Genomic DNA, 16,638 nt, shown 5'->3' on the forward strand with positions numbered 1-16,638 from the left:
GCAATTTGGAGAGAATAACAAAAATCTCAGCAGTAATCATGCACATCTGTCATTTTTCATTTTTTGGTGTACTGCCTCTAAATTTTGTATATAATTATAACTTGGTTGGGTTTTACTTATTCATCTAAGCAGCAGGATATTCACTGATGTTTTCAGAAAAACTCAGACCAAAATTCCTAATTAACAATTGTTGCTGCAAGATGGCAGGGTAATAGGCACCTTTGCATTTGTTACAGTGTTTTTAGTACTCAAAGAAAATTAGAATTGAAATACAGAAACATTTATTTAGAGTCATATTGAAAATGAAATTTTAATGCAAAAGTCATCTTCTTTTAAGAAAGCAGTTTTAGAATAAAACCACAGATAGCATGTGCTATTTATTCTCAGTTCAGGCTTCCAATTCCAGAGATAATTTTCTAAAGTAAATCATAGTACACCCTCAATCCTTAACCCTTCCAGAAAGGTAGGTAGATTGTGTCTGCATGGGTGCCTCTATTAAATTTGCATTTTCAGTGCATGCATCTACCTCTTAACTGCTTTAACCATGTCACTTCCTAGTAGTTAATGGGGTTTTTGTTTATTCCAGTGTATAGTTGCTTCTAAATCAAGAATGTAGATCATTAGTCACAGTCTGTATTGGAAGGCATAAGTACGTGTAAGCCTTATTTTTTTATGGATTCACTGCTAGACCTACAAGGAAGTTTTTTTCTTTACAAAGTAAGTAGAAACCTTTGCCAGTTTCCCTCAGATGAGGTTAAGTTGCCTGGGTTTTGTAATTTGATAAGGGATAGGATGGGAAGAAGTAGTCTACTCTGTATGTAAGGTGCAGTATAATGTAGAATCACTTTGGATTAGCATTAAAAAAGAGCTTACTGGAACAAGACAACCAATTAAATTAGTCCATGTGGAGTCTGCTGCCATTATACAGCTGCTGATGTAGCACATTTGAAGCTAACTCAACTAACTCTACACAATGTTCCAGTTCGCTGTGGTGATGTATGTGCTAGTGATCCTCTGTTTTGCTCCTTAATATTGTCAATTAAAATATGGTGGAAACTGACTTCTTTGCAGTTTGCAGGTCTGCTTATTTATTGTTAATTGACAAAGCAGCCAACATTTACTAAAAGCAGTGGTTACAGTTTTAGTAAGAACAGGTTAAAACTAATGTAAACTGTTTCCCCTACTCTGAAACAAGAAACTTAGTTTTGAATGTCTAGGTTGAGATTTCCAAGGGTGCCCAAGAGACCCACAAATCCATAGGAGCAGGATGTCATATCCTTTGAAACCATTGGCCCATACCATGCCACTTTGCCTGAAGTCATAGTGGGATAAGTGTTTCTTTTGCTATCTGTGCCACTTAAAATAATTCTCTTGCACAGCCACTCATTTCAGTCCCTGTGCATCGTCTCAGTTGTGCTGGTGCAGCTGTTTGTGCAGCTGTGTGGTGGCCTAGTTTGAGAAACTGAAAATAGCTTCTGTCTCTCTTCCCTGCCTTTCTTGTAGCCAGGTAACCGGGTTCTGTTTCCCTATCTGGCTCTGTGTAGCCACAAACAGCTGTGGTGAAACACCCCGAGGGAATGGGAGAGAGTGGGAATGTACAAATCAGTGCCTGCCTGTAAAAGATAGCGATGCTGCTGAAAGATTGCTTGTATAACATTGCCTTTGGTATAGTTGGATGTATGGTAAGTATGTGTGGACCTTTACTCATGGAAATGTTGGAGAATCACAGCCTTATTTTTGACCCTACATAAATAAATAAGGGGCTGGTGGTGATTCTGATAACGTGGCGTTTGTTGCCTGTGTATTTCAAAAGTACATTTATAATTAATTGAGCTATTTCTTATCAGTATGTGAAATATTGCATACAGTGATATAAATTGCCAATGCTTTAGCATCTTTCCGAGAAAAAGTACTTTGGGAAAAATTCAAACAGGAGGGGAAAATAACAGTAAATAATACACCCTGATCAGCCAGCCAAGCTCTTCCTTATGTGTGCAAAGAGTTCAGAACAAAGCCAGCAGGTTTTGGCACTGGTGCAGTCCATGGAAATACCTGCACCTGCATGGCCACTGCCAATTAGGAGGTTATGTAATGTAGCCTGAGCCCGTGGCCAGCTCCTCGAAGTCCTGGCATCACTCCCAGTTCTAACATTAGCAGGCCAGACTGATCCTCACTTTGACACTGTCAAAAACAGTCCATTAGCAGAATTTTTGCCATTTATCACCAGTGACTGCTCAGGAGAGCTGGCATTGTTACAGGTGTAGAGGAACACACATAACATTTTTCAACTGTCTTGTGATTTGCACATAGTTGAAGCTTTCCTTAGGCTGCCTAAGCAGTGCTTTCACAAGTCATTCAGAATCTGTTTAAACAAAGGAACTGCTATTTTTTTTTTATTTCATTGGTGATATTCTTTATATGCATTGTGGGGGAAAAAGTTTGAAAAATTAGTGGGTTTTTTTCCCCCAAGACATTTCCGTGCAGGGAGGGTTGACATTTAGTAATCATATCTCCATTTCGTTCTTGGTATGTTAGTGTGCTGTCAGTTTGCAGGGCCTTGCTGTCAGCTGTATTTATTTGGCTGGTTATGTGAACAGTAATATACTTTTGTTACTAATGGACCAGAGTAGTGAAAAGCACTTAGTTGATGTGGTGCTATGTCCTGTACCTACATTCACAAACATTAAAAGAATGAAACTGTAGACTTCCTATTGACTTCTCTCTTTACTGTGCATGAGTTCAATGGTTGATGTAAAAAATAATCTCTCACTGGTATTTAGAATCAAGACACACTTAGGTAAGTTTTTCTGTGAGTTGTGGAACTCACAAAGAGCAATGCTCCCCACCAGCTTCCCCCCAGCAAAGCTCTTCTATTTCCATGCTTCTTTCTACCGTCTTAACTTCTCCTCATGACCTTGACAACTCCCTCCTGCAACATACAGTGTTCCTAAGCATGTTCTCTATTGCCTCCTGCCCTTCACAAATCCCATCTACCTTTTTTCTCAGCTCTAGCTCTTCTACAGCTATTTGTGTACTGATTTACCATTCAGTCTGTTTGGATACAGCAGGTAAGTTGGCTTTCCTGCCTTTTGTTCAGTTGGTGCCCTAATAGGATCCCTCTGTCAGCTGAGTCTCCAGTTTCACAAAATGTTTAGGACTTTAATCCATTTGAAATCACTTCTCCTTTGTCAGATTTAGTTGAAACAGAGCAGTGTATCCCTGAATTAATTATAAGACAGATGTCCTAATTGTATTAGGTTTGCCTCCTTAAGAAACCAGGCTAAAATTCAGGAGTCTGAGTGAGCTGAATAAATTGAATAAAGCAGAGTAATCTACACACTAAATCTTAAAACCGAATGCTAAAACATCAGAATGTTTCTGAAAGTGACTTTGGGTTATTTAATTGGAGGGTTTTGTTCATGAGATAGCATTATCACAGACAGTGATTTATAATCAAGATGTGAGACTATTCAGCTACTGGAATGTACAGCTTAAGGCTTTTTTTTCCTCCTAGGGTAGGCATTTTTAGTTTTATTTTTAATGTCATCAGTTTTTGAACAGTGAAGCATGGCAAGCCAGGTGTAATACTGTCCCTCATAGTCCATGTGTTGGTTCTTCAGTCCCTCACCTTTATTGGGAGTTTGTGCTGTAGGTCCATGGGGAGGGAAGGAAGGAAGAAGCAGGGTTGTAAAACAGATTTTGTCATGTTCTTTTTCTCTTCTCTCACCCCTGACACTACAAATACATCTGAGGAATTTCTGCCCTTGCACAGTACCACACTACTTGTTCATTCATGCCAACAGTTATCTCCAGCACTGAGGTATGAGTGAGATCAGGAAATTAGTGTGACAAAACCTTTTTGGGTGGAGAAGGAAAGGACAGTGTTGGAAAGATTTCTTTGGTTTGTTTTAATCTAGGGGAAGTTGTTGATTAGGGTTCACAACGTGGTGTCAGAAATACTTGTGCAGTAAATTTCAGGGAGATTGGAATTGGTGATAAAAGGCAGGAATTTTTAAGAATAATTACTTCAGTACTGGCTGAGAGCTTGAAGAAATTAGAGGTGCCATTCTGTGAATCTGGAAAGGGACAAGGGAAAGAAAAAAGAAGATATTTGAAAACTCTACTCCAAGTTCCCAGGACTAGCTAAACCTCTTTAATTCATACTGTTTACCAGACTACAGAGAGTGGAAATTTAGGGCACTATGACATGGCTACCATAAGCAAAAATCTGGACAGAATGCAAAACACCATTGATAGTAACACTGATTCTATGTTTGTTTGGGTTTTTTTAGTGAAGACTTGCATTGGAAAGATTTTGAGCTGACTGTTGTAAATTGGATAGTCTGCATTTCAAAAATTCTTAAATGCTTGATTTTTTTTCTGACGGTTGGTTTGTTTGGGTTTTTTTAAGCATCAAGTAGTTAAATGCACAATTCCTGTAGTGAAATTTTTAATTTAAGGGGCTTCTTTAGGGGGGCTGAGCAGGGTTGAGGTTAGGGACTAGGAAAGCCACTTGAACTATTATGTATAAACAATTCCTTTATGCTAGGTAAAAGGTCTGGAACAATGGGCTGTAAAAGCTCTGCATGATGGTGGGATGACTCCATTGCTGTCAGCTTTCAAATAGCCATCAAGGCCTCCCTATAAAGATTTTGGCTCAAACCCTGAGACAGGAAATGTCAGGGCAAGTTGGGAGGTGAACCATATTAAGCACTGCCAGGATATGTGGCAGTGTGACAGTGCTGAGAGACTGAGGTAGGTCATGCAGGTCCCTAAGCTATGCCACGTGCCTCCAGAGCTTCCTGAGCTGCGTTGGAGTGGGAAGGTCTAAGCCTGTTTGAGGATGTTTTCCACAGACTCTTGTACTTACATTTTTGGTTGCAGTTCCCCACTCCAAACTCGTGTTTATAGTACATAATTGAAACTCTATTTGTTCTGATGATTGGTCATAAAGATACTAAAACTATTTTTTCTTGGTTTGTTTCTAAAGCTGAGCAAACAAGTCATCATGAAATGCCTTCTATTACTTTAGAATCGTGATCACAGCTGATTCCAGCTGTTACACTAGTGTCAATACTTGCATTTGACTTACTGATCCAATTCTGTCTTTTTAGGTGAAGCCTATCCTTTGGTAAAAGAGTGGTTTGTCTATTTTGGAAATCCTCTCAAGCAGCCGGAGCTGATACAACCTGTACGGCCTTCTGTTACAGGTAGAGTAAAAATGTGTTTAAATCTAAACTGAAAGAATGACTTCTCTAAAATGATGTTAAGCAATCCATCATATTTTTGATACAGAATCCAGGATGACTGGGGAGAAAACAAGGAGCTAAAGAACTGCATGCTTGTAATTGCTTTTAATTACCCTTTGTAATTATAATAGGATTCAGCTTTGAAACACATGTTATTGCTGTGTCTTGTTAAACCCAGTGCTAATTCAAACATCAGTTCTAAAATGCAAACAATTTCTTAGAGGTTCTAAATACTGCCAGGATAAGTAGTACGTAGGGCCGTATTAAAACTTGTCCATTAAGCTGTTTGACAGACTGTGTTAATGAGAGTAGTGGAGAATGTAAAAAAGAGTCATTTTTAGATCATTTCTGACAACCCAGAAAGAGATTCCAACTTTCAATAAAGAAAAATAATTAGGCTATCTGTTTCTGTGAAGGTGTTTCTGTTCTCTTAAGACTTCAGTATTTTGTGTGGTTTTGTCTTCTTCCCTTTGGTAAAAAACACATTAATGAACACTTTTAGTGAAATTAGAGTTATGAGAAATATGTTACATTACAAATGTCATACATTTCAGTGAAAAGATTGAGTACTGTATATATATAATTGTGTGTATATATATATATATATATATCTACAATTGTATCATGCAATATAAGTTTAGGATGGGAAGTAAACAATTATGTTATGTCAAGGGGAAGATTGTTCTAGGTGTTCATTTGCCCATGCTGTTGTAGTCATCCTTGTTCTCACAGGTCTCTCTCTGTCAAATCATGTGCTATCAAATGGATCAGCAGCTCAGAGGTTTTTCTCGTCTTTCACATGAAATATATTCGTTCCACTGATATACAATACCATTGACATCTTGTTAAGAAAAGTTATTGTCTACGCAACTTTTGGAGAGTAATTACCAGTGGATCTTCCCTCAGCATCCAGAACCTTTTGTAGTAGTCCTTGTTCTGATCTGGTCTAAATCCAAATTCAGAAGCTGAAATGCAGGCACTTTTTTATAAATTTATAGTAAAATTTCTTTTTAGGTATCCAAAGATTGCACATTTGTCTTCAAATTTGAAACTCATATATTTAATTAGAGTCTTTGAATTCAAAGAGGAAGGAAAACCAGTTGCTTTTTAGATATCAGCCTTTTCAAAATCCTTTTTTTAAGGATTGTTTGGAAAGAAATGGGTTACACAGACAAAGTACCAATGAGTTTTCATTTGATATACAGTAGTTTCAGTATCCAGTACCCCTGACACAATATTAGGGGAGTGATTATCTAATTGGCTTTATGATAACATGAAATTGCTGTGAAATTTTCCAAATGGAATATGAATATGCAGAATAAATATTGATCAGTCTGTCCTGTGCAACTGTTTTGTTTCAGCATAAAATGGTCTGGGAACATGTTGCAAAACAAGGAAGCAAAACTCAACGAAGTATAAACTGTACCTATGTAGTTACATTTCAAATTGTCTGGAAAATATACTGTATTTATTGTTGTGAAATTTTCCATCCCAGATAGTATACTTCCTTCCTCTATTTCTGGGGAGGAATCCACTTAATCTCATGTACTCTGGTTCTGTAGCTCTGCAAACATGCAACACATAGAACCCACCTTCATGTTGACAATAAACAGGATTTTAAGTGTGTTTGTTTGTAGCAACCACGTAAGTGGTTTATAAAAACACAATCTTCTCAGATACAATCTTTACTAACTCAGTAATAAAAGGCTGTTCAAGCAGACAAAAAATGGGAGGAGGACTTTTAGTGTTTATTTTTAGTGCTCTGTTGTCATTCCTTCAGCAGACAAATATTTTTCTAGAATTTTTGCAGTCCATATTTGTATGCCTTACATTCGCTCATGCATCTTTGATTTGCCACAGCATGACTTTCTAATTCACCAAATAAGGTTCCGAACCGCACATCACATTTTTCAGACAGGGATCATATTTAGAGCTAAATTTAAAGTTGTTTTAGGAAGTTAAGAGTTCAAGTTGTCAGTCAGGATCAGGTTACTCAAAAACAAAAAAATTTTACTAAAAATGTATTTGAAACATCAAAAGTGCAATTAATTAGGGAAAGCTTGCTGTTTTATCTTTTTTGAAAAAACTGATAACCTTATCATCAAAACTAGTTTATAGCTGTACTGAGAATATATGGAAAATCCTGACTCTTTCCAATTTGATTTAGATTAAAAAGCCTAAAGAAATCATGAACTTTGAAGTGTAGTGTCCATAATGATAAATATTTTAGATTTTGCATTGATTTTTAAAAAATAAGTAGAATTCCTGCTAACTTTTTGTGTGTGTATAAAACAGCAGAAGTGCTTTGCATCTGGAAAGGTTGCAGGTGATGGATTGAATGATAGCTTTGTTTTAGAAATGAAATATTGAATCCTAAAGTCAGGGTACTAAGTAAGAGGATAACTTAAAATACATTTAAAATATAGTATGTATTAGGTATATATATATTTTTTTTTTTTTTTTGAGAGACAATTAGCATGAATTAGCATCTGTGCTTGCTTGCATTGTCTGTGTCTCTTTCTTCCTTCTGGAATGGTTCTTTTCAATTGAATGAATATGATCATGATTTACACACATTGACAGAGCGCCTTTCATTGGTGTGTTCCAAAATGAGACAGCATCAAGTTTCCTTTCCCAGAGTAAATAACTCATGATCTATCAGTACCTCTTTTTCCCCAGGCACAAGTAGATGTTTCTGAAAGTGTAAGAAACTGTTTGTGGAAGAGATGTCTCGAATTTTTTGTTGAGCTCTCTCAATATAGATCTACAATCTTGAATATTGATGCAGTTACTGGTTTTACTCTGGAGAAAGAAGGATTTCTATTAATAGGTATGCCCCTGGATACAAAAGAGAACTTTCCTTTTAACTGATTCTTGGTATATCTCCTTGTATACAGAAACCATTAAAACTATTTGAGTTTACCCATGTACAGATTGTCTCACACATCAGCGTTGCTTAGCCTTGGTAGGAAAAGTTGGCTCTGTTTTGGTTTCATACATGTTTTATTTGATTTTTTTCCTGGAAGTCAGTCTCTGCTGTTCTTTTTTTTCCTAAGGCAGCAATTAACCAATATCAAAACCAGTAATGTGGGTCTTACTGTGCTGTCTGTACTACTCCACGCACTGCCACTATTTGTGTTATCTCTTACCTGCATTTCTACCTCCAATCCAGCAACTGGTATTTTTTCTTAATAATACATTTCCCATAGAAATAAGGTTAGAAACTTATGGATGGTATGATAGTAGTTCTTTTTATGGTTAAAACTTTTGACAAGAGAGTTAGTCTTAAAAATAGTAAAGGAAACATCCATCAGGGAGATAAAGAAAGAAAATACTAACTTTTCTTCTAGTTTTCCCTCTCCAAAGAATTAGTGCCATTTGGTTAATGGGCTTTCCTGGCTAAATAAACATCATCTATGTAGATTTCAGCACCTTGTCACTTTAACCATTTATTATCACCAAGTGTTCCTAACTGGTCTGCAGCTGCTGCATGTCACATAAAAAAGGAAAAGGTGTTACCAAATGTAGCTTAATTAGTCTACATTTAAAATTCACACCTCGTTTTATTTAACTACAGAAGCAGCCGTACTTTATGGTACGATTCTGTCTTTTATTGAGATTCTCAGGCATAACCAGTTAGCTGTTCTGTTATTTCACGTGCATTAGTGTTTATTTTGATAGCAGATTAAATGTAATTTAAACGAGGAGCAAATTTTGCATTAGCCCACACGTGTCACAAGCTGGGAGATGGCAGCATGGGGTAAATATTAAGGATTTAGAGACAAGCGTGAATGAGACTAGAGAAAGTCTGGAAAGATACATTATTCATAACTGATGACAGTTCTTTTGTGTGTTTGCAACAGCGTTTCATACAGTAGCCTAGGACGTGAAAAATACCAGATCGCCTGGGTTTTTGTTCCCAAGCGGGAGGGAGCGTGCTGCAGAGCAGGCATGCCCACACAGTGCCTGGTGGAGGATGCGTGAGCTCCACCAAGCAGCACAGGTGACCAGTGTGTTCATTAGAACAGGTGACCATGAGGGAGACCGTGTGAGGATCCTTCGGGGACCCCTGGTATGTTAAGTCTGGGAGAGAGAGAAGAAACAGATCTGGTCGTTCTCTGCCGAATCACTGTTTTGTGATGAAGTGAGCCTCTTTTAATCCTGTGGATCGCCAAGGGAATGAAGGCACTTGTAGGCAAACTTTGCCCTTGCATAGGTTAAATGCCTGCTGTCTCAAGGTTGTCTGTGCTATTGTAAGAATTAAGTTCAGTCCACTCTGCTTAAACACGACTATATTCAATAAATTTTATTTAAATTACAGGCCTTTTTTTTTTGTTAATTTTTTTTTCATATGCAAGTTTTGTCAAATACATTTTATTTTTGACTCTGTGGTCCTTGCAAGTGCCAAGAGCAGATCACTCATTTCCTTTCAGATTGTAATGAGGTCGACATGTTTTATCTTGTTGCTGCCAAAATAAAATAATGGATTTCTTTTGTAGGTGGAACACCTAATTTGAAAACACTGTGGCTTGCCAAAGGGCCTGACGTGGAAAAGCAACGGTATAGTACATTTCTGGCATGCTTTTACCTTCAAGATGAGATGGAAGAACTCCAAGCTCTGGAAGCACCTGTTGCAGGATTCTGCTGCTTGCTGGCCTATCTGATGATGCAGGTAAGAGGGACAGTTGCTTTTTCCTCAGCTGTCAGCCCTGATAGATACGAAGGACAAATAAACTGGTTTTTGCTAGCCTGTGCTGGGCATTTCTCTTAATCCTTACTGTAGGCATAGCTGATCAAATATAATCGTACTGCATTACAGTAATTTTAATTACTCCGCTTAACGTGCACCATCCTGTTCAAGAAATACTTGGGGTTTTTAGTAGCTAATCATAACTCTCACAAGCCCATGACAAAACCCCTTGGGCAGTCTAGCAGAGAGAGTATAAACTGAGGATTTCCCCTGCTCCTTGGGACCTGTTTGTAAATTAAAGTTGCTCCTTTTGTGTTTCCTTCATGTCATCAAAAGGAGACATTCCCTCAGGTGACTGTGTAGGCTGTGCAAACAGTATAAATATGTAGTCAGCTTTCACTGCTTTTTCACAGCATCTTGTCAGTCTACTAATTTTAAAGCCAGAATTGAGGATATGGCTCTTCTCATTAAATTCTGAGTAATAGGGGATCATTAGATAGCATTTCTGTTATAATTCCAAATACTTGGCAACCTGCAGGCTACCTGAATTGTAATAAAAAGGGACACAAGATTAAATACAATATTGCTTCATTATTTACTTTTCTCTTAGGTATTTAATATATTGTCTGGACTTGCCACATTTCAAATGGTGATCTCACAAGCAGATTTTCCTCTCTGAGGAAGAGCAAATTATGCTTTTATCTAATCTGATAAGCTCAGCTTCACTTGTACTTAAACTGAACTGCATTTTGTCTTTTGTTTTGCTTTTTTAGATTTCACTTTCCTCAATAACAGACTTGTACTGGTGTGTGATACATGAAAACAAGTTCTCCCTGACTTTTCCTTTCATTTCCCTTCATGTGTTTACTCAAACTTAGATGACATATTGAGGAAGTACATATGGGAACTACACAAATGATCCATATAGGTCTTTTTTTCTTTAATTTTTGTATAACAGAATACAAATTGAAAATTTTTTGAAGATAATACTTACTAAACATCATTTCATGCCTTGCAGTTTGAAGTCAGCAAGATATATATCATGTACCTACCTTTTAACATACTTGAAATGTTCTTCCTATTTGGATATGAAAATGCAGTTTCATTTATCACTATTTCACTTATTTATTTAGTTATTCTGTGCACCCTTTCATAGCATGATAACTAAATCATTTGAGAAGGGTTTCTTTAGTGGGATTAAGAAGAGGAGTAACAGGATGGAACACCTACAGAAATGTGGATTTACTGAACTTTGATCACAGGATATTAATAAAATAGAAAGAAAAAAAAAGCTTGTCAGGAAAATGGTTTTCAGAACTTATAATCCAATGGCTACTGTTATAAACAGAGAAGAGTCCAGATTTACAGCTCTTGCTTTCAACAGGAATAACAGTGGAGAGATCATGGAAAGGGCTCCGTTTGATGGAAGGCTTTTCATGGCAGTGCCAGCTTCTCAAGAACTGCCCCATTTTCCTGATTCTCTTCTGCCCACTGAGTTGCACTGATACACTCTACCCCGTGAACTAGACTAGGGAATCAATTTGGAGTAAAATGTTTTTCGTTGCTGAGTTATTTTAAACTTTGATTATTTCTCTATATTGTCTGTTTGTTCTCTTGGGATGTTTGAGAGGAAAACATGAGGGCAGGAGTGTCAGTAGCCATGCTTTGAGCTGGCCATATTGCTTCCATTTGTTTTATAGCTGAGAAAACAAAGCTTGTCTAACTGTGACCTGACTCTTGTCTTTACACTTTAGTCTTAAATTTTTATTAGAGAAGGAAGGTGAACTGTTTCCTCAGAAATTATTCAAGTTGAGAAAAGTGTAGGTTGCCTTGAGGCAGGCCTCAAGTCTTCCTTCAGCTCGTGTGAGGGAGAATAAACTTCTTAAAAATTTCATTACTAATCATTTAATCTAAGCTAAAAATAAGAGTTTTACAGGAACCAGCACACTGACCAACCCATCTGGTTTCCTCGGAATGTATGTGCAAGTATTTGATGAAAACTTTAGATGAATTTTTTGAAAGAGAAAAAATTCCAATAAACAAACATTAACTATGTAAAAAAAGTGTTTATATGAAAAATATCTTTTTCCATGGTACCTTTTGAATATTCTCCAAATTAGGAACAAAAATAGTGAAAAAAATTACGAAACATTAGGTCTGTCTTTAAAGTTGGGAAAGGTGGGAATGAGTTCAAATCAAACTGAAGCCTCCAGACAAAGGGGAAGTTTTCTCTTTCAATCTCTAACAGTTTTGGAATAAATCTGACAGTGGAATTGTGATAAGTCACCAAGTTTGATTACTGAATAAAATATTTCTCTAAAGAAGTGTTTTTACATTCATAAGCATTTTTGGCTGATCTGCTCTTTTAGGGGCATTTTCTTGCTGTTGTACTTGCAATCAATCTTTGATTTCCTTTTCTTAGGACAAAATTGTGCAAGTATTAAGAATTGTTTTGTAGATAAAAGTCACTTTTTGTTATTTCAGTGTATAAAATGTGCAGGTTTAGTAAACCTCTCTTGTTGCCATCTACACAAAGGTGACACCTGACTTGAATTACAGGGTAAAGTAGGGCCATTATCAGATCTTAGCAGACAGGTGGAGTTAATGAATACCAAGGAGCATTTTCAAAGCTTAAAATGTTTCTGATATCACATTCTTGTGCTTTATGCAAGATTTAACAGCATCATAGAGGAGAAAGTATTTTACAGTGGGACAAGCAGTAGGGCCTGATTTAAAAAAAAAAAGTATTTCTGAATAGTGGTTGAATGATTTTTATCCTGAGGAGGAAAGAATGGGTCACTCCTTCTAACGCAAAAAATGAATGACATAATTATAGATGGCCTCTCAGTGCTTCTTTTCCCTGTTGATTTACATCAATACTTTCTTTTAAATTTTTCTCTCCATTTTATCTGTCACTAAATAGAAACTCTTACTGGACTGAAATGCAATATTTCCCCATATTCAACCTGTTAAAAGAAAGGCAATGCAGAGTTTTAGGCAGCCTCTTAAGTGTTCTGTAGGCCCACAATGCACATTTCCACATTTTGCAAGAGAAACCTTTCCTCAAGTTCCAATTGATAAGAATTTGTAATGCTTTATGGATCTCACTTTGGAGCTCTCTGTATGTCCTCGACAGTTGTAACAGATATGAGGTCTTGGTGCACATGTATAATCTATAGTGTTTCATAAGAGGAGGGAAAGGATTAGAACTCAACTGGCACTGTCATGGAATCATCCCAGCTGGTCTCAAGGTGCTGTCTTTCTTCTGAGCTGATCACATGCCTCTGCAAAATCTCAAAACCCTTTTTCACAGCAGAAAAAGTGCCCATTCCTCCTTTGCTGATAGAAGTAAACTGTTATGTAAATTTGGAATTGTCATTTCTGTTTCCCCACTTGAACATTTCAGGTTTTTGTTTTGAGTTTTCCCTGCTTCCATATGCAGCCTTAAAATCTGAAAGAAATCAAATATGTTTTGATAAATCCTGAAGTTTAGGTTAAAATAGGTAATTGAAATATTTTAGAATATTTTTGAAATTTCTCACAGATAAATGTGTAAGCATTTTTAGAAAATCCTAATGGTCGTTGTGTCTGTGGCTCATTGAGGTGGTTTTTATCCTGTGTCTTGATTACAGAGTAATTTTTTTTAATTCTTTTTTTTTTTTACTATGCTTGATGTTACAGAGAGGGAGAAATTTCCTGTTATTAAGAAACTCCAAGGGACGTGGAGAAGGGAATAAATGAAGGGTGGGCATTTTGTTTGGTGTGTGGAAGTCCATGTGTATGCACTATACACAAGTGTTGGGGTATGCACTTCATTCAAGCTGTGAAAGAAAGTATTTTGTTCCCTGTGTGTTTTCCTAGATGATGCATTCATGGTGGTCATCATTACATGAGGTCACTGTTCTAAGTTGGATGTGCTTGAACAAGAGGATTCAATTTTCAGAAAGCTCCTCTTCAGAGCCTTCAGATAATATGTTAATTTTTTGTCTGTTTTAGGTCAGTAGCCTCTCTCTGGAGGACTTAAATGCATTTCTGGCACTCATTCTCTGCCTCAAAGGGAAGTCAGCAGCTCAACTGACAGGCCTGCAGGTATGGACTGGAATAATTGTGTAGCATAAAATACTCATGGTAACATTATGATAAATATTCTAGGGGTAAATCATTCTACATTAATTTTTTTTACAGATATAGGAGCTAGGGGTCATGGAAAATATAGAGGCTTTTAATGTGCTACATTTCATGTGAACGCTTATATTTGTTAATCACACAAGAAATTAAAATGGAACGGACATTTTCTAGTGGTTGCAGTCCTAGAGTGAGCAAATTAGTCTCAGATTTCTTCCTTCCTTAGCTTCCAAACTTCCATCTGATGAAAAATTGGTAACAGTGAACCCTGTCTTACAACATTGCTTCAGTTTTTTTTACTGAGGAGGATTTTAGTTTTGGCCATAGGTTGTATGAAAACCACTAGATTAAATTAAATTTTGGTATTGCTGCTTGAGGGAGAATATAAACAGTGTAAACCTAACCAGAAAAAAGTTACCTAATGTGACTCACTGCAGGGAAAAACCATTAGGATTACACTGTTCTGTAACTCTGCAGAAGTTCTTTTAAATATTTTACATATACTCCATGCAAATCTGTTTTTTCCTTTCTTAGCTTCTGCCTTTCCACACGTGGATTGAAGATGGTTATTGCAGAAGAACCATTTAAATAGTTCTTCCTGCATATGAAATTATGCAAGAGTATTTTCAAATTCATAGCCTGAAATTGTAATCAAAGTATTAGCAGTGTACAGCACAGACCCCACATGCCAGTGGCTGTTTGAGTGGTGGGTTTCTGCAAACTAAGTGGGAAAGACTTAGAAGTGGTTAGAACCTTAACATATCTTTATTCTGTAAATCTTGCTTATATTTCCAATAAATTCCCTGTTTCTTTGAGCAGTCCATGAGACAATTTTGAAAGTACTTTTTGTTGATCTCAAGGTAACACTCCTGTTACTATCCATTTGTTTCTAGCACACAAGTACCAAAGTAGCAAAACTAGTGGGATTCCAGTTCCATTATTTGATTCCTTGTAACAAGTGAAGTCCAGGCTCCTATAAGTTTTTTCAAACTCATCACAAATTTGTTTTGTAGCTGTAGATCAAGTGTTAGATCTGTGTAACAGAAGAGAAGCAATGAAATGAAGGCAATATGGAAAACAGCAGGATTTATTAAATGTAGGATTTATTTCTGTCAGGTACATTACTGCACACAGTGTTGCACTCAACATTGTGAGGATCAGTACTTCATCAAGCCTGCATGGCAGTCATTCAGCAAAAGAATAAAGGAAATCAAGCCTAAGCAGGGGGTGTTGAAACAACTTGTTTGTAGATGCACTTACAGGGATTGTTAAATAAATTTCTAAAGTGCTTCAAAGTTTATTCCGCTTGAGTTAGAGGTCTTTGTGTGATTCGTGTCGTGGCTCTTTGAAAATATAAATCTGCATCCAAACACGTAATACTAATCAATGTGTGCTACTTATCAGCATTGTACTGGTTCAAAGTTGTTCACAAAATTATTACTTACCCACAAGGCTTCTGGCTGGTCAGCTGTGCACACAAAAGTACATGAAGTGTGAAGCTGGTCTTACACTGTGTCATGTATCACTCTATGGAATGGACAGAGTGTTGTTGGAATTGACTTCTGCGTGCCACTGGCAAGTCCTTTCCAAAGTTATGTCCCCCTACTGCGTGTAAAAGCACTTCATGCACTGTCCCACAATGCCTTCTGCTGTGCTAGAAACCAACAAAAGATCATGTAACGTAGCTGAAATGGTTTGTATCAGGCTACTTTGTAGATCAGCTCCTTGTCTTATTCTATCAAAATTCACGATAGTGCCTTTGGTAATAGTTTGAGCCAGAATAAATTGTTCTGAAGGGAATAGTGAGGAAAGATTTTGGTCTCTTTCTCTTCTGAGGTTGTGAATACATAAATAAGAGTTTCAAAACTTTCCCTCATTGCCTTCAAATTAACTTCATTTCCTGTGTTTTGATGACCTGAATTTCCCTGTGGAAAAAAGTTGCTGTTTCTCAGTTGTATGTGTATCGGTGTCTTGTCAAGCTGTATCAAGAACAGAGAACTTAATAATGTCCTGGGAATTTTCTCTTGAAAGGGCAGGAGACTAAATAAATAGAATATCTTATACAAATATTCTAAGAATAATGATCAATAAAGCAGTCTCTCTGAGAATTATCATTCAAGCATCTAATTTTCAAGATCCCATCTCAGAATAGCCTAAACTGTTTTTACTCATTGCTGTGTTTATTTAGTCATTTTACAAAATTGAGTTATGCTCAACAGAGTTACTGAGTTATTTTAATAGTTGGTGAGTGGGGTATCAATAGGTATTTAACAGCTTAATTTTCTAGGTATTTGTCTTTAAAATCAAAGGATCCGAGAGCAATGACTTATACTAGTACATAGTTAATTAATAAATGGAGTTTATAGTAGGAAGTCAGGAACAGAGTTTAATCTGTTTACCATACTTTTTATTTTCCATTGAAATGTTAAAAGTGATCCCTAGAAACAACTTAATCACAGAGTTTTCAAGGAAGTTATGGTAAAACTAATCAGCATCTGCAAAATTTTATGAAGATATTTTCTCATCTGCCATTTTGGACTTAACATGATAGTGTTATTTGAAGTAGAAAAAATG

General features: G+C 36.7%; 1 protein-coding gene across 1 annotated transcript in view; it reads left to right on the forward strand.

The window, feature by feature from the left end:
- FAM120B (family with sequence similarity 120B) overlaps nt 1-16,638 on the forward strand; it is a 47,975-nt gene that overhangs the window by 7,398 nt on the left and 23,939 nt on the right. Inside the window, exons 4-6 of the mRNA XM_039569350.1 lie at nt 5,115-5,210; nt 9,749-9,921; nt 13,936-14,028. Coding sequence (XP_039425284.1) covers nt 5,115-5,210; nt 9,749-9,921; nt 13,936-14,028 — 362 coding nt within the window. The remainder of the gene's footprint in view (nt 1-5,114; nt 5,211-9,748; nt 9,922-13,935; nt 14,029-16,638) is intronic.

This window comes from Corvus cornix, chromosome 3 (genome assembly GCF_000738735.6).
Source record: "Corvus cornix cornix isolate S_Up_H32 chromosome 3, ASM73873v5, whole genome shotgun sequence".
NCBI lineage: Eukaryota > Metazoa > Chordata > Aves > Passeriformes > Corvidae > Corvus > Corvus cornix.